Source organism: Asparagus officinalis, chromosome 8 (genome assembly GCF_001876935.1).
Source record: "Asparagus officinalis chromosome 8, Aspof.V1, whole genome shotgun sequence".
Lineage (NCBI taxonomy): Eukaryota > Viridiplantae > Streptophyta > Magnoliopsida > Asparagales > Asparagaceae > Asparagus > Asparagus officinalis.
In genome coordinates, this window is record NC_033801.1 from 84,623,922 (window position 1) to 84,651,671 (window position 27,750).

The following is a 27,750-nucleotide window of genomic DNA, read 5'->3' on the forward strand; positions in this document are numbered from 1 at the left end:
CCCCCCCCCACCCGCCTCTCGAACCCAGAGCCTTCGCCGTTATCGATCCAAACAAAAACCGTCGCCGTTGCCGTTATCGATCCAAACCCAAATCCTCATCATCGTCATCCTCCTCTTCTTCCTCATCTGAACCCATCAATCTTCAACGAGAAGGAGGCACGGGGGGATGGTCCCTCTCCGATTTCCCTCTCAAGCAGTCGGCTATCGCCTCCGCTCTCGCTCTCTCCGGCGACACCATCGCCCAATTCAGGGACCGACTATCTAATCTCCAACGGATTCAGGAGAGCGCGGACTCAAAGGTTAGTTTTAAATTGATGGATTTTCCTCAAATTTATAGCAGGATTTAGGGGGAAAATGTGAGTTAAAGGTGAAGCCCTTTGTAACCAGAATCGAGCTCATCAACCGAAAAGGAACAGTACCTGTTTGTCGATGCCCACAGCTATGGAATAAATAGTCCTAAGTATATTGATCTATTGTCTAAATCAATTGTCCAAATCTATGTTACCCCGACACGACCAAATTGGCCCCGTACCCGTGTTGGGTACGTTTTGGGTGCGGATCCGCACCCAAACGGCAAGAACACGGCGATTGAAGGCGTGAAGGGGAAAAAAGTTACGAACCTGAAGAGGGAAGGTAGTCGTGGGAGGAAATGACGATCTTCGAGGGACAACGAGCTTCAAGGGATGACGAGCTTCGAAGGAGGAGTCGACAACGAGCTTCGAGGGAAGAGTCGACGACGAGATTGGAGGGACGACGAGCTTCGAAGAAGTGAACGACGAGCTTAGCTTCGAGGGAGAACATTGAAAACCCTAGCCCTAGATCTCCTTGGACTCGGATCTGAAGGAGGAAAGAGGAGAGGAGCCGATCTCTTGGATCAATCTGAGGCGGCGGATAGGAGCAAAGAGAAAAGCTAGGGTTTTCTTTTATGTTTTAGTTAGAGGGATCTAGGAAAGTTGGGCTTGGGCTTGGGTTTGGGTCCAGGTTAAAAACCAGCTTGGACTTTGGTTTGTTTAAATAATTAGGTGGGCCATTTAACCGGCCTGAGTTTGGGTTTGGGTTTAAAGAGTGAGCTTAGTTCTCAATTTGAAATTAAACATAGTAAAATTGCTATATTTATTGAAATTAAACATAATAAAATTGCTATAGTTAATATAATTATTAATTATTAATATATATATATATATATATATGAGCCGTGTCCCCGTACCCTACTTTTTACAAATTTGTCGTGTCCCGTACCCGTACCCGTACCTGTACCCGTGTCCGTACCCGTACCTATGCAACCTTGGTCCAAATCAATAATTAGTACAAGATCAATAATCTCTTTTTCGCTAATCACATCCTACTGACTCCTCTTAACATCTATATTGAAAACAAATGAATTTGCCAATTATCTGCATTCAATTCCTCAGTCCTAAGTATATGATCTATTGTCTAAATCAAAAATCGCTTCTTGAATTCTGTATACAATAAAATTTGGTATAACAATGGATAGTAACAAAAAACTTATGCTTGTCGAACATTTTAAGTATTATGCAGCACTCTATATTCATGACCTTACAGAACATTACTACATTGAATCTTGAAATTTGAAATAGGTTATAAAATCATCCCAATCATAGAGTGATTGTGTTTCCTTGTTGTATTTTTCCAGCTATGTTCTTTATTCTCTAATTCTTTAAAAAGCCTATATAAGGTACCAAAAATCCTTCAAACTGAAGGCTGCACATTAAGCAATAATTCTCTCGTTTTAACTGTAAGACCCAATGGCAATACACAGTGTTATATTTGGGAAGTCTATAACACTTGAAATGCAAGGCATTTGAATTGTATAGCCAAGTCCTTATAGAGACTTTGTATTTTGGAAGACATGCACCATAAGATAAAATTGTTCCGGGTATATCTTGTGTATACATTAGTGATTACATTGTCATGTGAGGACTGACCATAAGATAAAATTGTTCCGGGTATATCTTGTGTATACATTAGTGATTACATTGTCATGTGAGGACTGTCTTCCTAGTATGTATGCAAAGGGTATATCTTGTGTATACATTAGTGATTACATTGTCATGTGAGGACTGTCTTCCTAGTATGTATGCAAAGTTGTTAGACAAGCAAAGGATTCATCATGAGAACTTTTCAGATCACTTCAAAGCCTTATTTACGAAAGCTATCTGCACATAGATTTAAGTGTTTCAAGTGAGCAAGGATCATATTACTTATAGCAGCAAACCGAAGTGAGCCGTGTGTTTTTGTTGAAACCATTCGATTAAAGGAAAATGGTAGGTATTAGATTTGTACAGCTGCATAGATATCACACTAAAATCGGCGGTTCGCTCAAGTTTTAGTGATTATATTTTTAGTGATTATATTTTATAACCTACATCTATACATTTTAAGCCATACTAATCTTGCTTTGATCTTGCGGATCATTACATTCTATTCTACACATCTTCCTGGCCCTAGTTATCACTGCCGTGAAGTAAGCTTCACTAGGATTTGCTTCTGTTAATTTATTTGATAATATTCTATATTTCAGACCACCGAACATGATTCATCAATTGCATCTCACAACAGCTGCTTAAAATCAAATAACCTGTTAATATCGTGCAGGGCTCAGAAATTGCTAGATTGCCACCACCTGAAAATATACTTGAAGTAATTCTGCTTAATTGTAAGCAACTCAGTTTGTGGGCTTCAGATCTTCAGAAAGATGAATTTTCCTGTAATCTTGACATTCATTGGTGTTATCTTGGCATTCATTTGTGCGGACATACAATAAGTATGGCTATGCAAGGTAAAAGTTTAAAGAAAGTTTAAAGTCATAGTTAATACTGCGTGCTTCTCTAATAGGCATCTCAACTTTCTCTTACATCATCTTTCATTTAAAGCAAGATGCACAAAACAAAGTTATTCAAAGTCTGCATGCAGGTTGATCAAGACACTTTCTTGGTTGATGGCTATCATGCAGAGCCTACTTATAATTGCGTCTCACAAGCATTACTCAGTGGACGTTGTCGTTGCATGGTACGGTGGAAAATTTATTGATTAATTTTGGTTTCTGACTTTACCATATATCATCTCTCTTGAATCATTTAGCATGTTTTCACTCCAGGTACACTGTAAATTTGGTGGTATTTTTTATTGACCAGAAATTAACAGGTTTGTTTGCTTTTCTTCTTTAAGATTTTTTTATTGACCAGAAATTAACAGGTTTGTTTGCTTTTCTTCTTTAAGATTTTTTATCATGTTGTTTCTCGTATGAGTCTTCGAAGCATATGGTTTTGGTTACCTGCATATTGTCAGCCCGAATGTAGATATGCTTTTCTTTGTCCAATCTAAGATTGAATCAGCAATCACTTTCTCTTTCATTTTTTTAGTCAGAAATTGATTCTCCTCATATAAACTGAATGATGAGCTCCAATGATTCTAGTTTCTTGAAAGTTTTAGATGAACTAAAAACCTAGGTGCATCCCCTTGATGAACTGGAGATGGAAATGATTTAGGCTATGCTTTCTCTTTCATAATGATGCACAGTTGCTTATCCTCTTCCTACAGTTGGCGTAGGAAGCAAAGACTTCTGTGATGCCTCATTAAGAAAACTATGTTATTGTGTGCAGTTTAACATCTATATATCTCTGTGTGTGCGTGCGTGCGTGCGAGCTTGCGCGCATGGTTTAAAAAACTAACACATGTGGCTTTAAAAATAAAAATAAAAATAATATAGTTGTTCTTTTTCTTTTTTTGTAGAACTGCCTGATAGAACTGTCAACAGTGGATCACTGTTGCCCCTGAACAACAGAGACAAAACCAAGGAGGAGAACAAGCAGCTGCTGAATGATACTGCTGATAGGGTGTAACAATGAAATAGGGTATAACAATGAACAGGGATTTTAGGTTTGTTGTCTTTCCTTTTTCTTTTCGGGTTTGGTGTGGTCCCTCGCATTGCAATGCTTGAAATGAATAATTGTCAGTTCAACAATTATGTGGACTCTCGTGAGAGGTTTGATGTTTGGTTAATGTGTTTGTTATGATCCCTATCCCATTAAAATTATGTCTGTATTTTTCCTTTGATTGGGGTTATTGTGGCATTTTAAGGCGAGTTGTGATGCTTATTCATAAGACAGGTTTGCACGTTCGAAAAAGTTGTGCTCTATTTGAATTTCTTTTTGATGTGGCATAAGTGGCTTTTTGTGGTATTGGTTATTGCAATAAACAATGTATATCATTTTGTAAGTGATGTATTCATTGAGTTCTTTGCGCTTGGAATAGTAAAAAGAAAAAAAAATACATGATTTTGGTAATTTTAATGCTATCTTGTTCAATATGTTCATGCTATTCTTGAATGGGTTATGTACGTGCATGTGCATATTTTGATAATTCAAAAAGTTTACAAAAAAGCCCCTTAAATTTTGCAAAAAGTCCTCAATAGTTTACAAAAAAACCCCTAAAAGTTTATAAAAAACACCCTAAAAGTATTATACATATATATAGCTACTATAGTTAAATGGGCAAATGGGTGGCCCGTTTATTAAATGGGCGGGTAAAAACCCGACCATTTAGAAAATGTTAAATGGGTCATAAATGGGTAAATGGACAAAACATGCCCGCCCATTTATGGCCCGCCCATTTAATACCCAAACCTACCCATTTAACATCCCTAATACGACCCTCATCAAGTTGATCTATTTTGAGGTTGATCTGACCATCATATTCCAGAGGGAAACATGCCTTAATGAAAATAAACTTAAAAAAATAGCAAAGGCATCATGTGAAGTTTTTGAATGTCTTAAAACATACATTATATAGATAATAAATCAATCAAGTACAAACTCCAGCCAGTTCCTTGAGTGTGTATATGCATATGCCCCAATTCAAGTCCGCTTGCACAGACCTCATATTACCACTTGGAACAGCATATAGTGAAAAGCACAGGACTTGTTAGATCAGATGTTCAGCAGTAACTTAAAGCTGAAAAACTCATCATGTCATGATTATGACAAAGTGGAAGTTTGGACTATGGAGACCATGGTCTCTAAGACACTAATAATTCAGAAGACAAAAGCATCTAAAAGATCAAAGAAATTGAACCAGAAATTACATAATGCAATTATGTTGAGACCCACACGGTGAAACAACACTAAATCATTGATGGGTCAAAATTAAAGAACAACATCCTTAATATTACTAGTGACCAAAGAAATAGAAACAAGGAGAAAAAGTATCTACTAACAGATCTCTCTCATGTACGAGCGTCTTCATAAGAGAATGGAATTCTTTGCTCAACTCTTGAATCCTGAGGGTTAACATGTCAACGTTTTCCAATTCCACCAACTGACAAAGACAAACATAGTCAAGTTATAATCACATTGAAACAAAGAAGTGGGGAAAAAAATTCACGGAGCCAATCAAAAGTTACACTGGCAATAGCAAATGGCAGGGAATCATATGTCATATAAAGTGTTGCTATTCAGCAGATTATATTGAAAACGGAATGAACTTCCATTACACTCTAAGCAAAAACATATCCGGTTCATTGCAGGAACAGTAAAAGAACCATTACGCATCCCATTAGCAACAGGCTTATAATTAAGCTACTTCTACCCATAATTACAATAAAAACGATAAATTTCTAATAATAATCTGCAAATTCCCATCTGAACTCACCAGAATCCAGCTCCAGTGGGCGAACCCTCTCCAAATCCACATCACCGCCAAGCACCCCTCTCATACTCAACGCAACCGGATGATCCACCGGAAGAACCAGCTGCATCTTAATCTCAATACAATCATCCCTAACCCTTACCTCAGAAGGATGATCCACCGGAAGAACCAGCTGCATCTTAATCTCAATACAATCATCCCTAACCCTTACCTCAGAATCCTAACCAGGATCCATCAAAACCCTAGGAATCGGAACCCTAACCGAAACCCCTTCAGATTTCTCCGAATCGATCCAAGAGACGACGAGAAGCGATCGGGACAGCTGGAGATCGGAATCGAGGCTGAGGCATTGGGTTGATGGATTGACGTTAGGGTTGAAGAGTCGGGACAGCTGGAGATCGGAATCGAGGCTGAGGCATTGGGTTGATGGATTGACGTTAGGGTTGAAGAGGTAGAGGCGGAGGGTTGGGATGTGAGATAGGGTTTCGAATGTGAAGCGTCATTGATTTCTAGGGTTTAAGGTGAAGGGGCTGAGGATATGGGGATTTTTGGGTGAAGGGAGGAGAGAGAGAGAACGAAGATCAGTGTTTATTTTGGGTTGGGAGAGGGGGAGATTTTCGAATTGGGGAATTTTTATTTTTATTTTTTTATATGAGTCAAAACATCAACGGAAATTTCCGTCTAGAATGTATCTTAGACGAGAATTTTCGTCTAGAATACCTGTTCATATCAAAAAAAATTTAAAAATAAATTAACCGTATTGGATATCATCCTAGACGGAAATTTCCGTCTAGGATGTTTTATCCTAGACGGAATATTCTAGACGGAAATTTTCCGTCTAGTTTAATACATTCTAGACGGAAAAAATTCCGTCTAGAATATGTGTTTTTCTAATAGTGATGGATATGAAATGTTTGATCATTTCTTAATTCAGACTATTCAATTCTAACCTAAGTTAGAGTTTTTGATTTAATGATATATGAACAAGATAACTCACCCTGTTTTTTTCCTTTAAAAAACCACCTTCAATACGACCAAACTGTAGCTGTATGCACAAGTTGGCTCAATAAAAATGTTAAGAGACATAGTCATTGTGTGACTGCATCCTAGAATTTAATAATGTGTTTTTTAATAAAGGAATTGATAATATGTTAAAATGGTGTTGATCATTGATTTGTGCAACTTTGGTTCAATTGTTTATTAGTTGTCTTCGATTGGGTAATATTAGCCAAAGTTAAAATCCTGATCGAGAAGCTCTTGCGTGAGAGACGTCTCAAGCCGTGAAGTGGTGGCGAAAATCAAAATAAATAAATAAAAATATTGGTCAAATTGGAGAAGATCTAAAAAAATAATTAAATTTTATTTTACATTTCTTTTTCTCCAACTTCAATCCACTTTTCTCCAATTTTTGAGAAAGTGAAAGGAGCTAAAACGGTACCATTCAGTTTCCAATTACTCTCCTCTTACTTTCCAAGTGCCAAACATAAAAAAACAAGAAAGTGGACTTTCTGTCCAATTTTTTGCTTCACTTTCCATTTACTTATTGGTTGTGAAACACGCCCTAGTAGGTTAGAATCCACTCACGCTGTTGAGAAGCAAAATAGACAATGATCATACTCCTTCATTCATATATTGATGAAAATTGCATTCATGTGTCAAAAGCTCTCAATCTGTTACATAATTACATTGAGGCCAATCATGTGACTTGAACTTCGTTTCAAAGTAGATCCAAACAGAAATAGATTTCCTGATCGGTTAACGTACACTCATGTAAACGTATATTTCCAGTTTGCATGATTTAGGGGATGTTTGTTTGAGGGTGTTTTTTTGAAAAACCCGGTTTTTGGAACAAAAAGTAACATTTGTGTGGTTTTAGAAATCCAAAAACTGCGTTTGTTTCATTTTTTTTTAAGAAATGGTTTCCTAAAACCTTGTCAAATAGTGTTTTTTTTGGAACGGCGAAATCCTGTCTAAAAGCTCGGAAATGGGTCTTTTTTTGGAAATGAAAGGGCCAGCTCAGCTTCTCAGCCTCTCCGTTTTTCTCGTCGAGTACAAAACCGTCCTTAGGGCTCACCGCTTCTCGTCACCCCCGCCTCGCCATTTCCCTCTTCCACTTCCCGCCGTTTCATAAAAAAAATCAACGAATTTTTGCTCAAGCGCGGGCATATTTTTGTGTAATGTTGATCCCCCTGTTGATTTCCTCCTTGCTGAACCCTAGCTATTGAGTTCGAGGTGAAATTTCTTATTGTTTGGAGGTTTACAAAGGCTTCTGCAGTGTGATTTTGGGGGTTTTCAGGTAGCTTGCCGGCGTAGCTCTTGCGATGCGATTTGCTCTTAGATCAGTGACCTCGGTTCACCCCCTCACCCTATTCTGCAGATCTGACGTCTTGATTTCTGGTATAGGTTTTCCTACTTAAGTAATCACCTAAAGGCCCTTCGGATCTGCTCGAAAACATAGTAAAGGTATAATCTTTTAAAACTTTGTGATACTTGATTGTGTTTGAGGTTTGGTTATATTCAAACAATACTAAATTTTTTTTATCTGCTAGTTGAAGACGTTAGTTATATGCTGATGTATGTTTACTGCTATACGTTGAGTAATTTCTGTTAAAATCTGATATTTAACAATATTTTCTCTCTAATTTTATTTATAATTGGTTATCTATAGAGATGACTTTGCGTTTAAGGTTTTGCATGTGTTTAAAAATGTTTATTTAACTGTTGTAGATGGATGAGATGGATGCCAATACACTAATGAGGATGTCAAGTAATGCCACTATGTCTGCCATCGTTACTGTGTTGACTTGTTTAATGAGAATTCGTGCTAGAAAAAAAAATATCACCTATCATCATAGGGAGGGAAAACAGAAAAAGATAGAGTCTAGAAATGCCCACATCAACCGTGTATTTTTCGGCTATAGTCAAAGCTGTAGGGATTATGTTAGAATGAGGCCGCAGGCATTCGAAAATCTCGTTAGAATAATGAGAGTCACGGGCCTACTGTAGGATTCACGTGATGTTAAAGTAGAAGAACAATTGATCATGTTTCTGAATATATTAGGACATAAAACTAAAAATAGAATAGTTAGATCACATTTCATAAGATCCGGAGAAACAATTTCTAGATATTTCAACAAATGCCTAGAAGTTGTTGGTCGTATAAGGGGACGGTTCCTGAAGCAAGCACCAAATGAATTGGCGTCAGAGATTGCAAACAATCCTTTGTACTATCCTTATTTCAAGGTAACGAACTCATTCCCTTAACGTGAATTGAACAAATGAACTTTGTTGTTGTCTGAATTAATAGTGATTTTCGTACAATATATTGTTAGGAATCTTGACCCCAAAATTAGTTTATTTTGATGATAACAAATATTATATATTTTGTGTATTATGTGTTAACATTTGTTTTGCAGTATCAGAGCTATATCAACAATTATTTTCAAAGAGATACTCAAGACATAGATGAGTTCAAGGCAAAATGAAGCAAAGAAAAAAATATACTTCGCAAACTCACCCTCTAGTGTTTAAGTGTAAAGCTTCCGCAGATTTTTATAAGATCGCACTCTATTCTTAAAGGTCACGATCCTACACTTGGTATACATAAGCAAAACAGGACCCTACATATATAGGATTGCATTGGCATGATAGATGGAACTCACATCGACGCCATGCTTCCCGCTAGACTTGTCCCTCGCTTTAGAGGCCGTAAAGGTGTAACCCAAAATGTTCTAGCCGCATGCACCCCAAATAAGTTATTTTCGTACGTTCTAGCTGGATGGGAGGGATCTGCAAATGATTATAGAGTGCTACAAGATGCACTTTCACGATCTCAGCCTCATGGGCTGAGGGTCTACGATGGTAATTAATTATTAATGACTAAATTTAATATTCAATTATAATCTACATAAATATAGCTATTTACTACAATGTGTTGTTTATAATTGTAGGCAAATATTATTTGTGTGATGCGGGTTACACAACAATGCCTGGCTTCATCTCCCCTTATCGTGGCGTACGTTACCATTTAAATGAGCACAAGGGTAGGCCGATAAATAACAGAAGAGAGTTATTCAATTTACGACATTCATCACTAAGGTCCAAAATTGAATCGACTTTTGGATTATTGAAGAATCGTTTCAAAATCCTCACAGCAAAGCCTCGTTATCCTTTTCCTACCCAAGTTGATATAGTTTTGGCTTGTGCTATACTTCATAACTATATTGCTACAGTTGATCCGGGCGATGACTTATTGAATGAGGACATTCATATTGAGGACGGTGACGGCGAGATAGATGATGAGGGTGATGACGAGAATGTTGTCGACTTTACGCAGAATATGACACAAAGAGAGGAAAGGGATTTAAGGAATGAATGGAAAGAGAAGAGGGACGAAATTGCAAGTGCTATGTGGGTAGATTATTGTAATAGGTATCGGGGTGGTGACACAAACGAGAGTGGCTTGTAATTTACAATATATTTCACATGAAATGTTGCTTTTTCTTACTTTGTTCGCTGCACTTATTATTGTATTTGTCTATTTTCAATCTAATTTTGGCTTGATTTAATACTTGCATTATATGACTTTGGTGTAACAGGAGCATTATTCTTTACAATATGGCTGATTCTGGTGATGTTAGCAAAGGTAATGACAACAAAGCTACCCCTTCCCCTAAAACCCCTAGAATTCCCCCTTCACACATGAACATGAACTTCATTCCATTCCCTCATGTACCTTTTTTTGCTCCCTCTCCTTCATATCCACCTTACTCCCATTATGACAATAATTTCCCATGTATGACTCAACCCCCCATGTCATTTATGAATATGCTTAATAGCCACCCAATTATGCATGCAACCCCTAGCCCACATCACAGTGGTACCCACTCTACAGAGATCCCTTCACAGAAGCGGTCTATTGAAGTTGATGTCGAGGCAATATCACCTTTGAAAAAAAAGCCTTTGGCAAAAAAAAAATCAGAATCAACAATTGTAGACAAGGCTCAAAACACTAGGGGCGTTCCTAACATGTATTGGAATGCAAGGCATGATGATGTTCTTATCCCTCTTCTTGCTCAGTTGGCAAGAGATGGTCTAAAGGTTGATAAGAACTTTAAGATGCATGCATACAAGGTAGCTGCTGATGAAGTCAACAAGCAATGTGGAACTGAATTTACTAAAGAAAATGTGATGAACCATATGAAGAGCTTGAAGTCTAAGTTCTTTGATATGCGTACTGTAATGAACATGAGTGGTGCCGGATATGATCCGACGACAAAAATCGTCATCATGGATCCAGAGTCATTTGATATGTGGACGAAGGTATCATGATATTTTGCATATGAGCCTTGCTTTTTAAACTTGCCATCTTTAACTGTATTTGGCTTGCCTTCTTAACTTGCCTTACTTTTCTATACAGGACAATAAGTATAGTTCTGAAAAATTGAAGGACTACTTGAACACGCCTCTCACTCACTATGATGATTTGTGTGTCATTGTCGGTGATGACCAAGCAAGGGGGAATTTCAGCAAAGATATGTGTAAGAAACTAGGTTCTAGTTGGCCTCCAGAATTTTCTGAACAATTTGTAAATCTCGATGAAAATGATAATGATGAGGACCAAACCTCACATTTTGAGCCTGCGATACCAAGTGGTGAACAGACATACTCTCAGGCACAAAATGTGAAGTCCTCTAGTGGAGTAACCTCCACTTCCAATGTGAAAACTCAATCAAAAAAGAAGAGTGGCGATTCACTAATGCGTGATCTCATCGAGTCCATGTCTTACTCAATCCAGAACCAACATATTTTACATTAGAGTGAGAGCATGAGCAAGGCTTTATTGGCACACGCGCCTAATTTCTCTGAGACAATACTTGATAAGGTTATGGATTTTTTGTATGACAATGAATCAGAATCTAGGAGGTTCATAATCAAATCAAAATATGCTCAGAAACTTTTCATAGAAAAGATTATCAGGGAAAATTACTTTGACAAAGAGGACTGACGTAAGTGTGAACTTGTTTCCTTCCATCTTTTGCACTAGCATGGGACTGACCTAAGTTTTTGATTTCAGCACTGATTATAGAGTGCTACAAGATAACAATGCTTTTAATTAGTCACCAATCAATGACTATGTACTTTTGTAAACATAACCTCATGGACATGAAATGAACATCTTAGGTGTAGTATTCTGAATCTGGTTTGCTGTATTCATGCTATGTGATTATGTTCTATTGCTTGTCATTGAGATCTATTGCTGTGTCCATGCTTCAGAGCTGTTTTACACATATACATGCCTCTGAGGATGTTTTAGGTAATGCCATTTCCTCAAGTCCACTTGGATGAATCTTTATGAGGTGATCCTAAAATCTTATTTGCTTGTATTTCATCTGTGTCTTTCCCTGACTTTCAACTCTTTTTTGTTTTTCCTGATAATTTGACCATATTATGTTCTTTTGAATTTTTGTTAAAATCTGTATGTTGTATGCTCATTTGAAATTTGTGGTCAATGTTTGCCTCACTTATTATTGTGTTTGTGTGCATGTGATTCAGGTTGGATACAAGTTGTGACCTGAAATACGTTATAAAGATAGCAATCTGTACTCGGTGGTGCATTGGTATGGCTATCTTTCTTAACTTGGCGTTATCATTTGAGCAAAAAACTGGATTTTGCCTTGCTGCATCAATATTCATAAGTCATGTGGGTTTTCAGCATTAGGCAATGCTGATTGGTCATTTTTTGTGTATGCAGCCTACATTGTGATTTGCTTATTTGGATCATGCAATCCATGATGAGAATGCAATCTACATTGCTCATGCAATGTTTAGATAAGGCAACCATTATGTGTGTGTGCAATCTATAGAGCAATTACAATATTTAGGCGAGGCATTTTATACAGATAATATGACTTCAATATGAGCCTCATACTCATTTCACATTACAATCTTGGAAATTTTCTTTCAGTTCTGGATACATTTTGCAACTACATGGCATACTTTTGAAAATAAAGAGGAGTACACAAACTATAACTACAAACAACACACTCATTTTCCAAATGATGACTTGATGCTCTTCTGATATTAGCTTTGTCTTTAATTTTCTGATTTTCTTTGACCTTTTATCTTCAGCTGCATCTTCACTTTGTGCTAGTTTATTTCTGCAAAAAACATCTTTCTGAGCCCATTGAAAGAAGTTGCACTCTTTATTTGGGAACTTTGCACAACCCCAATAATATCTCCCTTTATTTTTCCCATTTGCACATAATTTCAAAGGGGTCGGAAGCTTGCATTTGCACTTCACTTCATACAGTTCATTTGCTTGTTTGTTGTCATATTGTACCTCCATCTTCAGCACCGCTGTAAATTTCCTCTATTGCCTGCAAAGAATTTTTTTTTTTGAAAGCCAAACATGGGCTGAAATTTCATGCCTCTCCGTTGGCCACTCCCAGTTGCATTTATAGTGGAAAATGGCACTGTTTCCTAGCCGTTGTTACCATTGCAATGCAAAAAAGAGGGGTAAGTGTTGTGCGCAGCGGAAATTTCGGCAGCACCTCTGGTGCGCAAGGTGCACAACAAGAGATTAGATCACAATGGAGTTCTCGTTTCTCAAAGGAAACAAGAACCAAAAGCCAGATATCTCATCAAAGTGAGATATCAGCTCTTCCTCTCGTCAGCTCTAGGACTGCGCGTCGAGGGAACCTACAAGCTATTACAAATCATGACAAGAACACAAATTTTACGTGGTTCGGCAAATAGACTACGTCCACGGGGCAAGGAGGGGGAGATCTACTATTAGAGGGAGAGATACAATAAGGGTTTACAATCTCACAACTGAAACCCTCTCACAAACTCTCAGATCCCTCACACAAATATTCTCTCAAAGGGATGCACAAATCAAAGAACAAAAAAAATCTCCTGCTTTCACACTTGCTCAAAAACCTAAGAAAAAATAAAGTGCTATTTATAGGCTGCAAAATAATCGGGTTCGTGGGCCTTGCTTCTCTTCACGCGGAACCGCGTCAGGTGGGTCCCCCCACGTCACAGTAAGCATACCACAGGTATGTGTACACAGTTTTTGGGGTTGAAATCCTATTCTATGGCTTTGAATCAAACATCAAAGAGCTCAGGAAATGCTTTCTAGAATGGTGCTTTTTCGATTTTTTTAGGGTGAAACAAACTGCAGTTTTGGATATCATTTCCTATTATTTATTTTATCCTTCCATATCAAACAAAAGTTTTGGATTTCTTTGATATCCTAAAATTTTTACAGAATAGGTTTCTTGTGTGGGAATCCATTTCCATAATTTTTTGGAAATGAACCAAACAAGCCCTTATTGTCACGCCATATTAATTGGACAAATTAAGGGATCATGCAACTAGTCACTCACGAAGACATCCTCATCAAAACGGATCAACACGGTATACCTCAGTACTATATAAAACCCCAACAGTTAGGCATTGCTTCAATTCGTATCAAACACCAGAAAGCAGCAATGGCAACAATTCAGGTAAAGATGATGACATCTTTGCTTCTGCTGATCATCGTTTGTGTCGATGCACGAACGATGTCTCCTGCACGTGCGCCACAACCAATGGTGTCTCTCGCACACGCACCACACTTCTGGCCGGCTTATGCTGCTTGTGCAGTCAAGTGCGGTAAAGGTTTTGTTGAGTGCAAGACTGCGTGCGTTCACAAAGATGAAGATGATAAGGAATGCTTCGTCAAGTGCACAAAGGGATACTTTGAGTGCAGGGAGGAATGCGTTGATGGAGACAAGAAAGAAATGCCGCCTGCTGTTATTGCATGAGAAGTAGAAGAAGAATGGAAGAAAGAGAGAAGAAATATGATACAAGAGAATAATTAGAAATAAGCGTTATGCAAGGCATTGATAACAGAGTATCATTCATGTCCTGTGTATGCAGTCGTTGCTAATATGATCTCATAAGTGAGCAATTGCTAGCTTGCCAAGTTTATTGAGGGATATAAATTTCACGTATTAAGTGCTTAAGGATCTGTGGTATGGTTAATTTAAGTTTAAAGATAGTTGCAAATCTTTGGCCTTAATGATTTGATTCACTTGCAAGAGTACGTATGCAACACAAAATTAAAGTAGCTAGCATCTTATTTTAGTACAAAAAGATTTTCTAAAATATATTTAAAGGAAAGAGAAAAGTATATTGGTTTCCTAATTGGGAAAGAGAAAAACCTTGTTCAATAATTAACTTTTAATGATTTGCATGAGAAGTATATTGGTTTCTAGCTAATATATATATATAACTATCCTTGCTGTTTTTATTTGGATTATTTTCACTTTAATATTCTGAAGTTTCCCCCTATTTTACTTTGATAGCCGAAAGTATTTTTTTAATATTTTGATACCCCAAAGTTCAATTCTATTTCTATTTGATACCTAAAGTATTTTAACACTTCAATACGCTACATTTTAATATATATGTTGTTTCACTTTTATATCCTGTTTAGATTTCGTTAGATTTTCTATTAAATTTGTTCATGTGCTTAACACCTAGATATACATTGATATAAACATTTACATTTAATTGAAGGACGTGATCTATAAATTTGCCTAGAAATTTAACATAATCTAATCTGGATAGAGATATCAAAGCAAAATGTGATTGAAACTTGGGAGTACTAAAGTGCATGGGTTGAGAGCTTCTAGGATTAAAGTGTTTTAAGGGTATGAAAGGATAAAAGCAAAATGATACGGCCACATCATTGACACATCAATAATATTTAATAAACGTCTGTTAAATATATCTAGACTGATAATAGAGAGGTAACATTAGGAAACACCAAATTAATTGGTAGGGCATATAAAAGATTTAGAAATATATACAATCATCTATAAAATAAGAAAACTATATGATTGTGACTAAAATTGTTGTTATTAGTATCAAATTAAGTTGCAAGAAAAAAAATATTATATGATTTTAGCATATATACTAAGGTTTAGTTTCAAAAACACTAGTAGAAAAACGATCAACCTAGACGGAAATTTCCGTCTAGGTTGATTGCAATTCCGTCTAGATTAGTTCATCTAGACGGAATTCCGTCTAGTTTGATTGGTTTATTTTGCGTCCGTCTAGATTGCTTCAAACTAGACGGAATTCCGTCTAGATTGAACAATCTAGACGGAAGTCAACCTAGACGGAATAAAGAATTCCGTCTAGGTTGACAACCCAGACGGAATTCCGTCTGGGTTGACAACCCAGACGGAAATTCCGTCTGGGTTGCCAACCCAGACGGAATTATGTCTGGGTTGGATTTTTACAACCTAGACGGAATTTCCGTCTAGATTGATTCAATCTAGACGGAATTCCGTCTAGATTGTCTTTTTTTAGGAAACAAAATTAATTAAAATTTGGATTTCCCTGTACAATTACATTAATATTTGAATACATCCAGAAAATACTGTACACGCCACATTCAACCATCCAATCATAATCAAAATTCATAACAATTCCATTCAAAAACATCTATATAACCAAATCCAACACATTGTACAAATCCAACCATCCACTTCAAAATATACATCAATCAGTTCCGTCTAAAACACATCCAACAATATATATACTAACAATGCCAGTGACTAAGATATGATACACGACATGAATAAATATAGTGTTATAACAAATAAAACTGTTTATTGTATTAAAAATAAAAAAACCTCATCCATCGTCGTCGGCGGAGGTATCTCTATCCCGATTACGAGAACGGGTGCTGCTCCCTCCAATATCTCCACTCTGAATGTTTTATTGAATAATCATTATGTGGTGTTTGATAACATATTAGATAAAAATAAATTTATAAATATAAGAAAAAAATAAGGTACCTGAGCACTACTCTGTCTAGCGCCGGAATTATCGCCAATCGAGCTAATGATCCGTATGACACCATGTCTTGATTCCTTTTCCTTTATTGGTTTTTCTCTTCTTCACTCCCTCTTTTTCATTTCCTTATTTCCATTTCCATTTTATATTTCTCTAGTTTCTTTTTTGCTATATTTATATTGCTTTCGGTCATTTACCCCTTTTATTTTTAGTTTTTATACTTTGTCCTAAAAAAATCACTCTTCATCTACCTCTCTACACATTTTATGTTTACTAATTTTTATCATACAATTTTTAGCGATTAATTTTAAGAATTTCTAAGTCATATCTTCCTTGTGGCATTCAACATCGTTTCTCTAAAACTATACTGATAGTTCAGGTCTCTTACACCTTTGTATGTTGTTTTATGTGCAAAGCATGCAAATTTATGTGCAATTGCTACCACGCACTAAATTAAAAGCTAGTTTGACTAGAATTGACTTTCAATTCTGCCCACACCTCGAGCTATTCGATTACTATTTTATCCTTCGCCCCCAACAGTTTGGCATTAGATCGCTTTAAGTAGTGTGAAACATGAGAGCCGTTTGACTCATTCCTCCTAGAACATACTATCAGCTTGCAATCACATTGTCTATATCATCTTATCTAGACATGAGGCGCCATAGAAAGTACGTTCATAAAACTGTTTGCAATCAGAAGGAGCAAGGAATTTTTTGAATTGAAGCAGAGATGATAAAATTGTAGCCCAAGAAGTATAAGGAGTTTGCTTATGAATCTAAGTTTGCACCCCTATTTGTTATGAAAAGAGAAATAGCATCTCACTCATTTTTAAGCGAGGCGTTTGTATCCCTAGCATAAGCTTTTTAAATGAGCTTAGTAAATGCAGCTATCTACTTTAATGCCGATTATAGTGAGAAATCTACTAATGATTAAGAAAGAGAGAGAATAATATTTTCCTGTGATGAGTCCCCAATAGCTTGATGACATTGAAGAGAGCATTTAGATAGTACGAACTCATTAGAGGCCATAACAAGTAAGTTGGCAAAATTAAAAAGGCCAGCTGTAACTGTCTAAAATCATAAACAGATAGATAATCCTCATCAAGCACGATGCATAAAAGTTCTTATAATTTGAACAACTATCAAGAAGGCTACATTGTTAAAAGACTTTCATGCTAGATCGATGAAGTTTACAATTCTGCACGCACCTTCACAACAACTGATGAAAGCTTCTAATTCAACAGCTCTTCACTAATCAAAAACATTCAGGGGTTACAAAATTGACGACTCTCATATTATCAAGAGCTAAATGTAAGGATACATTATGACGATCCTCACAAAATGTCAAAAAACTAAAGAGTTATAATTGACCAAAACTCTTCAACGCCGAAGGTCTGCGTTTGACCATTTCAAATCCTTTTGAAACGGTCCTCCACTTAATCAGGGCAATTAACCTCCATTATTGCCGAAGCTAATTCAGGCGATAGTTATTACCCCTTAACTTCCTATAAATAGCGGCGCGTTTTACTAGAAACAAATAGGGCTGGTGGTAGCAGAGGCGGACGAAATAAAAAGAAAGAGATCAACAACAAAGAGGAGTCAAGAAAAGTCAATTTCGTGCAGTCCGTGATTCAGCATGACGATCAGACCCTCATCCATGGTCCAGATCGATTGTGAAAATTTTGCTGAGACGTAGCGGTACATCATACTTCGTTATTTCCTAATACTGAACAGTGGAGATGCTTTCTATCGGTTAGCCATTTGGAAGATATGGAGACTTTACCCGCAAGGCTGAGCGTTCCAGGAGTGCAGAAAAAATAGTCACCTTTCGCGTATTTGTGATCGGCATACGATCGGACCCTCCATCCGTGGTCCGATTGATGTGAAATTTGTAAAGTGTCTACTACACTTGCTTGCGTTTACTAATCTGAACGTGGAGATTGCTTTTCTATTGGTGTGGATTTGGGAGCATATGAAGGTCTACCAAAAGCCTGCATCGCTTTCAGTATCAAGTGCAATGAGCAAAAAGCTCATCTTTCACGCAGATTGATACGGCATGACGATCGCGACCCTAATTCTGTGTTCACGATCGCATGTGCAAATTCTGGAGCGAAGGGTTAGCTACTAACACTCGTTCTTTCCTAATTTTGAACGATGGAGATATGCTTTTCTATCCAAGTTAGATTTTGAAGATATAGAGGTTTTACTAAACCTATAGCCAGCGACTGGCGGAGCCTTTTTTATGAGATTGACCAAAGAGTAGAAAGAGATCAACTACTCTTTTGAAATGGATTAAACTTTCTTTATTACTCATCAACTCTTTAAGAGCTTTCCCCTAACTCCGATCAGAGTTTAAAACTTGTTTACCAACTTCTTTTTCAATTTCTTCCAAAGAAAGTTCTTAAACTCGGCCTAGAGCTTTCAACTTGTTTCAAACAAGTTCTCATTCAACATTCCTACGGCGCGCTAGAATTTTTGGGAGAGAGATACAACACACAAGAAGTCCCGTTGTATTAGTTTTAGCATCCTAAACCTCACCAGGGTTTGGCAGCGATTTGGAGCATCAAAACCACCTGAAGTTGGGCTAACGAGGAGGAATTTCCTGAAGGATCAAGGGAACTGATCAGCAAGCTCAGCTTAATCAAATTTCGCCGCAGATCTTATCTTTACCAAAAGCAGTCGGGTCTAACTCGGCCATATTTAACTGGAATTTTTCGGCTTTAAACACTCGGTTTACAGAGCCAAAATTTTAACTCGCTTCTGAGGTTCGTAAACCTCGTTTTAAGAGCGTTCTTAATTAAACTTTGTAACGCAAGTTCATTACACTTAATTGATTATTCGACGTTCTTCAAACAACTCCTTTTCAGAGTTTTCAACTCGTTTCTGAAGTTTATGTAAACTTCGTAAGACGTTCTAAACGAATCTCATACATACAAGTGATCATTCTCTGTGAGATAGTACGCGTCGGCATCATCAACGGAGAGCCGAAGTTCGATGCAAGCAATCGAAGGAGGCACTTCATCGCTACAAGAAGAACCCAGCTTTAAACAAAGCGCGAGAATCAAACTTCATTCTCCTCTCTTTTGTTAATCGCCGAATCAATTGCCTAATCGACTTTGACGAGAATTTACAAATCAATATTTTCTTTTATTTCTTTTACCATAGGAATTTTTCCACAAACAAAAAGATGGTGCACTCTGCTGGGGAAGTGCTTTCTCTGCACGCAGGCAAGTCGCGTGGCGCAATCCGACGTTCACCTCACTGCGAACCACCGTCCGAAAACTCTCATTCGTGGTCTGGATTTCGACCAAAGCCAAGTACAAGGAGGCCCATCTCCTCTGGGTCGTTTAGCCCTAAAGCTAGGCGCTTGATACCCGCAAGACCTCTAATGCCGAGCCGTCGTAAACTACTTCCTGAGTACCAAAGAAAGCCCCTCCTTGGCCAAGACCTTTAAACTCCTTTGCTAGCCCTGAAGATGCTACCACCCGTGATCAACACGACGGCTAATAGTTGCTAGAGAACCTATGCGTGGAGAAACATGCAATCAACCGCCGACGACGCTGCCGGCCAAGGTATTGAAACAAGCTAATGAAAAACCGGCTCGACCGCTAAGAAGAAGCATCTATACGCCGCAGCATATTTGTGGAATATGCCGCAGCTACTGTTCCCAATCGCGAAGATATGCGTTTCTGAACCTTTGCACCCCGAACTGTGCGGTCTCTGTCCAGAATTGCCCACACTTCGTCTGGCCCAATGAACCGATTATGAACCGTCGGGTAATCCAACTTAAACACGACCCTCAAGTGGTACGTTGTTCAGTCTAGATGCCACAGCTCAAAGTATCGCGATACACTCCAACGATACAGTAACAGGACCGGCGCATTCTTAGCCTCTCTTGCAAAGATGCGGTAAGACATGGCACCATAATTGCTAAAAAATGAACGGACGCGGAATATTACTTTCCATATTGCATAGACCAGTAAACTCGGATATCGCAGCTTCAAGTTTCTTAAAAGTCAATCTACATCTGATGACTTTAGCAGCCTATAATTTTTCTGCAAAAAATCCACAATACTCAATACATAATCCTGCAACGGACGCTTTCTTTATCCTATTGTTACGGATCTTGCAACAGGAGCAATTGATGGAGAAGAACTGGTGATTTAATCATGTGTCTTCAAGACCTAAGGTTTTCTCTCTTGCCACCTGGACATTTATTTGAAATGTCTAGCAGCTAGTAACCATCCGGCCGACTTTTACATTTGAGAATTTCACAATAACTTCGTATGAATCTGCTCATTTCACATCTGTAACACGCCGCAGACGAAGGAAAACTTTAAATTTTTTAAGGCCAACTGTCTTGAGCTTGCCAAATGCATTTTGGATATTCCAAAGCCCCAGTCAGGATCTTGTGCGCTGCCCGTACGATCATCCCTTCGACTTGTTGCAATTTTCTGCTAGGAGACGTTTGATACTATGTTATCAACATATATTTTTTCTCAATATTCGCATGAACATTCTAAGTTGTGTCGATTTTTAGATTCTGCCAGTAACGGTAGCTGAATAGAAGATACTAAATTTAGTCCATCCTCTAGGTAATGTTTGCGCTTCGTCCCAACTTAGCATTTTAGACGGACCTTTCGCTTACGCTTCACTGGCTATTTAACTTTAAGTAATCTCTTACTCCGACGTGCTTTAAATTTAGAATAGCCGTTTTTCCAAACACAACTCTTTTTGGAAAACCCCTCAAGATAATGAACGATCTCCCAGTACCTGTCAGTTGACGCGTGGCTTCAATTCTTTTTGTCTCAAACTGTTACATCAAACTTATCTGATAATTTTCTGTACTTATGACTCAAGGCGCCCAACCCACCTTCGCATTAAACCCAATAACAACTCTTTCGGCTATTTGGCTAATTGCAATAGCTTCAAATTCTGGCACCACATACAGCGATAAGCAACACTTGCTTCGCCTAGAGTACTCCTGACAGATTAGCATAAGCTGGAAAATCATTAATCGTCCACTAGTAGAATAGCACGTATCTTAAACGGCACTCTTTTAATATGGCGGCTATCATACTGCTAAAAATACCCTCAGACCATAATTGTTTAGCTCATCAATTAGAGGCTCTAAGCTAGGACATCAATATCATTTCCCGGAGCATGCTTACCGGCTCATCAGTAATGAACAGTATCATAAACGGCCTGTTTCATACAAAGCAATGAGCGTAAATTATATAGGCATTAATACAAAACTGGCCACGTCATAGACAGCCAAGAGCTCCATCCTCCACCCAATATGATTGAATCCGTCGCTTGATAGACCATCTTACATTTCTGCAATCTTTTGCACAAAATGAGGATAAATTTTCCATCAACATGCTTCCAAGCTAAAGCTTCAGCAGGATGGTCTCAATTATACCATCATCTACTCGAATCATCCTTATGCCAACCTCATATCTTTTGCCGTTTCCTTGTTCATGTATAATCTTCGCCATCTACGGAGCCAATGGGAAAATGATCGCAAGCACTTTGACCTGCCGAATTATTCTTCTCGTAGTTATTCCCTGTCTCCGCTTTGTAAAATCCTTGTTGAAGAATTTGTGCCGCTGTTTCCACCTTAGAAACTCCACATGTCGACACTCTGCAAGGTCCTTTTATTGGCTTTGTTGGCATACAAAATACAATACATTCCGAACATGCCATCAATCTTATTATAATCACAGACCCAGCAGCGGAGATAATCTCTCAGCCTTGATAAGTGTTTGGGGGTATGTATTTCTCTCCTCCAGGGCGGGCGGATTACAGTCCGAAGCAAATCAAGCAAGCCATTTCAAATAATTATCTGACATACGCTAAGCTGTCTTAATATGAGGAAGTTCCAGCCTATAAAATGAAAATACATGGAAGGACTACTCGGTACATCCCTCATATAAGCTCCTTTTCCTATCTTCTTAGTAGCCACTCCATTATTCGCTTTTATTTTCTTGCAGAGCGAAGCATACATCAATATTTTCGACAACTCGCGGACACCTCCTACCTCTTCGCTTCAAACTTCGTTATCATCTTTCACTTTTGCTCTCCAATATTCATCCTCGACATTGATCATCAACATTCATATTCTGTAGTGTCGAGGAAAATATCACTTCAACAATGTTTCCGCTGTCATCTATTTCGTTGGCCACCGGACGTCACCAACATCGCCATTTTGCATCATCATCTTCAGTGATACCCTCCCCATGCCAGGTTCCAAGTATTATATTTCTTATCCAAAGCTGATTTTATTTAGCTGTGAATTCGCTATATCATTTCTATTCAACAGCTTCAAATTCCTACACTGTACAACGAAGGACAGTTACATCTAAGCGCAGCCGCTTCTTAAATTTCCTCGGTATTCATTTCCGCGCATAACGCATGAAGGCTTTCACATCCCTCCTATGTATCAAAGTGGCTGTGCGTGAAAATCTACGATACCCTAGGCCGATATACTATCCATGACTCTCCTGTCAGGAATTATCCTCATCTGTAAATTATATATAAATATTAAATACGATTAGTCTCACAATACACTAACACCATTACTCTTATACATCAACCACATCAACCATACGCTTCACTATATCATTTAACAATTATGGAATATTTTATCCTACATATATATTATATAAAACATTACGTAAAACCTATATTACACTAATCTTGCGGCTCATAGGAAGGCTTCTAATCCATTAAGCAATTTATCCTTACATCCAACTTCATATACTTTTGTATATTTTCATTCTTGAAAATTTCCCGGCAGCCGCCTACTCGGCTGTTCTCCCTGCTACACTGCTGCGGATTTTATTATGCCGTATCAGTACTAATAACCCGAAACGCCCCAGAACAACATACGCTTATTGTACACGTGAGAACAACGAATAGGTCGCTGTCTCACAACTTTCAAATAATAAAAATATACAAAGCTATTTTACAAGCATTGGATGTATAGCCACTACTATATTCTTAACCCGCTCCTAGAAGGACAGATCAATACATTACGAATTTCAGGCTAAAAAACCCCCAAATTTTTGTATTCTATATATAAAATAAACGCCTCATTTTTGGGAGAAAACTTCATCTACCTACCCAAATCTGATCGTATCATCATATATTATTAAGGTCCAAATAATTGGATTGTAATTATTGGACGGGCGAAAAAGCAGCTCTTAGGGATAAACGTTATTTTTCTTATTCACCTAAATCGAGATTTATTAACACATTATAAAAATTTATAATGGTGTTATATATCACTTTTATATATTTTAAAAAAAAATTATGTCACATATTTTCACATTCACAAACTTAATATATCACACATACTTATAGCACGAATTGAAAACTTAAATGAGATATAAACTTGTAATTTGTTAAAACTCAATAATGTATTTTACTAGTGCTTGTTCAAATGACATTAACACTAGTAGTGAAGTTCTATGGTTTCAGGAATTTAAACTCGTTTATTTTTTATCATAATTAGGATTTTAAACCAATTCAACAATAACTAATCAATAAATTGAAATTTCTATAAGCTCAGTAGCGGAAAATCATACCCTTTTAAACTGATTCAACAACGGAACACGCCGCGAAGGCTCGGGAATCCGAGGCGCTGGACCGGTCGGAGGGGCGGCGCTGCCGATTGAAGAGGGGCGCTCGAGAGGCGCGATGGGATGCGGTGGGCTTAGGGAAGGGGGCGAGGGGGTGGAGGTACAGTGAGGGAGCTGCTGCCGGAGAGGGGAGGGGGCTGCCGAGGGCGGCAGGGGCGAGGGGGGATGGAACGGGCGTGAGGAAGGTCTGAGGACCGGCAATTGAGGGGGGGGGGGGCTCGGGGAGGGGGTCGCGGAGGAGGGGCGGTCCGGAGGGCGGCGAGAGGGGCGGGGGGGCGGGGAGGCCGGCTAGGAGGGAGCAGCGCCGGAGAGGGGGTGGTCGGCCGAGCCGGGGATGGGAGGGCCGAGGCGATCCGGGCGTCGGGGAGACGGTCACCCACCAATCGGGCGCCGAGGGCGGCGCGGGGACTGACGGCCGGCAGCGATGGGGGGGCGCGATGGGCAGGGGACACGCGAAGAGGAGGGGGATGGGCGGCCGAAGAGGGGCGTGTCGGGAGGGGGTAGTGCGTTGCCGCGGCCGGGCGGGGGGAGGAGCGCCGAGGGAGGCGCGGGTCGGGAGAATGGGGTCCGGGCAGGCGCGCATGAGAAGAAGAGCGGTTGAGAGTAGAATGGGGGGGGCGGGTAGTTGGCTCGGCCTGATTTGGCCCTGCGCGCAAACTTAATAGCTTAGCCCCAGGCAACCTAGACGAAGATTAATAACCGTCTAGTATGCAAACTCAAAAACCATAGTACAGGGAATTCCATGTCTAGCGATTGAAACTAGTCAAACTAAGACGCGATTTCCAATTCTAAGGTGACTAGCTCCCTAGAACGCGAATTTCCGTCTAGCCGTTATGCCTCAAAAACTAGACACGGAAATCCTAGCCGCTTGACTTAGTTCAACCTAGACGCGAATTTCCGTCTTAGCCGTTGAGGCAACCTAGACGCGAAATTCCGTCTTAGGTTGACCTAGCTCAACCTAGACTGGATTTCCGTCTATTGTTGGACCTTGTTCCGTCTCGTTTGCTCAACTAGACGCGAATTTTCCGTTCTAGTTTGATCCCAAACTAGACGGAACAACTAGACGGAAATTTCCGTCTAGTTTGCTCCAAACTAGACGGAAATTTTTTCCGTCTAGTTTGTTCCGTCTAGTTTGGTCGATTTTCTACCAGTGAAACTAGGCCTAAATGCTTATATTGTACCTATACTATATAATTTGAAGGTGGCATCCTCAAACTTTAGAGACTAATATCTTCTCCAAGAAAACTTTATAGACTGATTTATATTTTTTATCTATAGGAAGGGAATACCTTTTATCAGCAAAATCAGCTAATATATCATATAATCTCCCAACACGATAGTGGCCGGAGGACCAGGCAAGCAGGCATTGTTTCCTTTTGCCGCGAGCGTAGCGTGCCGGGCTGGCGAGGTGACGGGTGCCGCGGTTGGCGGATGCGGTGGGTGACAAGTACAATCATCTTTACACATTGATCAAAGAGAGATCAAATATGATAATATATTAATATTTTATATATATATGTAATTAGATGAAAGGAAAATACAAATGAAAGTTTTTACAAATAACTTTTCTAGTTAAATACTTGCATCATTTAAACATATGCGTTGAATCAACATTCTTTGTTAGAACACAGTTCATATAATATCTCTTGATTGAGTAATAACAAATTCTCATTTGTTACTAATGATTATTTGAGATGACATAGTTTAGGTATAAACAAGTATACGAAAGATATGAGGCAAAATGTTGCAGAAATCAACATTCATGTTGACTTCAGCCATCACATGATCGATGGTTAGGAGGACATACCATCGATAGTCATGAGTCAATCAATGGATTACAATACACAATAGGAAAAAAATAGAAATATGAATCAGACCATTGATGAAACTATAAGGAACCATCAATGGTCAGCTATACCATTGATGGACTACAGTGCACATTTGATGAATTCCAGTAATCAAATTTTAGCTCATCAATGGATTACACTGTAACTATTGATGGCGCATAGGGGACCATCGATGATCATGTTTAGTTATCAATAATGTCGATGTATTTTGGCAGATTTAATATTTTAATCTCAACCATTTGTTGACCCCTTTCATCTCTAACTTCTACTAAGGTTCCTATATCTCTTTCCATTATTATTAAAGGATACATAGATAGGAAGAGATCACATTTTGGAGAGGTTTTTGCATTGAGAAAAAGACAGAGATTTTATTCTAGGGTTTGTGTGAAGTTGATTTGTGATTCAATCCTCAGAGCCTCATCAAAAGCTCTTTCTCGTCGTGCTCAATATCTTCAAATCGTTTCAGTAAGGAGAGCTATTCTTGGATTCAACATTATTACCTCTTCTTCATCGAGCATTGCTTTAATTCTTTTGAAGAACGATTTGCTTAAAAAGGACTATAAAATATTTTTGATTTGCACTTAATATATTTTTGGTTATTTTTATTTATCTTGTTTTTACGATATAGTCAAGCTGGTGATAAGTGATTGTTGAGACTAGCGAAGGGTAGGTGTTATTCATCTATGAGGAGTTAGGTAGATAATTGGTTTCAGGTAGATTCTGTTGTACGCAACGAAAATTTCGGCAGAGTTTCTAGTGCACAATAAGAGAGAAAGATCAATAAGAATTCATGTCTCACCAAGGAAACAAGAATCTGAAGCGAATATCTCAAGAAAGTGGGATATTAACTCTTCCTCTCATCAGTTCTAGGACTGACTTGTCGAGGGAACCTAATAAACTATTATAATGGCTACAAACAGCAAACCAAACAAGTTTTACGTGGTTCGACAAATTGCCTACGTCCACGGGGCAAGGAGGGGAAATCTACTATTAGAAAGAAAAAGAATACAAATGGGTTTACAACTCTCACAATTAAACCCTCAAATAGGCTCTTTTCTTTTCTTCTAAAAAAAGTTAGCCTCCAAAACTTTCTCTCTTCACGAAGCCCTAGGACTTTCCCCTGCTGCAACCGCTTTTTCTTCAAGTTTGCTCCAGAAATATGCTTTCTGCGCCCTCTTTTTTTCACCCCAAAACAAAACCCTAGGTGACCTTTTTATAGCTTCTTTTGCAGGCAGAGAATACTCGGGTTGTGGGGCGTTTCTTTTCTTTTCATGCGTCAACATCACACTGTGACCCCCAATCTCTTCATGCGTGAACTCTTCACGTGATGATATTTTCACGTGGTGCCCCCCCCACAATCAATTCGCGTTCATAATTCTCCACCTCGGCGAAGTTTTTTCAAAACTGAGCCGACACCAACCAAAACAAATGTCTCACTTGTTGCGTCTAGTACGAAGTGAAACAATTCACGATAACAGACTCAATCCATAACAAGTCGAGACCTAAACGAGAATACGAACACTCTCCAAATGTCAGTATCAACCCATCAAATCGGCTGCATCATAAATGACTGGCTACATATCCTCTTACCCAAGGAATCATGCCTTCACATAGTTTACCCAAATTGCCGTGAACGACCTCAATCCAATAGAAGAGTTCGCAACCCTTCTCTAATATCATCAACTCTACGGCTGACAGCACCTCCAATGGCCTCAAAGTGTAACGAATCAAACACCTCCA

General features: G+C 38.6%; 1 protein-coding gene and 1 long non-coding RNA gene across 3 annotated transcripts in view; one reads left to right on the forward strand and one right to left on the reverse strand.

The window, feature by feature from the left end:
• LOC109820506 (traB domain-containing protein-like) overlaps positions 1 to 6,053 on the reverse strand; it is an 8,069-nt gene extending 2,016 nt beyond the window's left edge. The window contains exons 1-3 of one of the 2 annotated variants that reach the window (XM_020386659.1): positions 5,879 to 6,053; positions 5,671 to 5,809; positions 5,237 to 5,337 (exon numbers count right to left, since the gene is read on the reverse strand). In XM_020386659.1, coding sequence (XP_020242248.1) covers positions 5,237 to 5,337; positions 5,671 to 5,712 — 143 coding nt within the window. In that variant the 5' untranslated portion in view covers positions 5,713 to 5,809; positions 5,879 to 6,053. Of the gene's footprint in view, positions 1 to 5,236; positions 5,338 to 5,670; positions 5,812 to 5,878 lie in introns of those variants that run through there. The other variant, XM_020386658.1, reaches the window with a different exon arrangement.
• Positions 2,042 to 5,202, forward strand: LOC109820507. Its single transcript, XR_002241870.1, has 3 exons — positions 2,042 to 2,485; positions 2,617 to 3,030; positions 3,119 to 5,202. It is a non-coding gene; the product is annotated as an uncharacterized LOC109820507 (long non-coding RNA).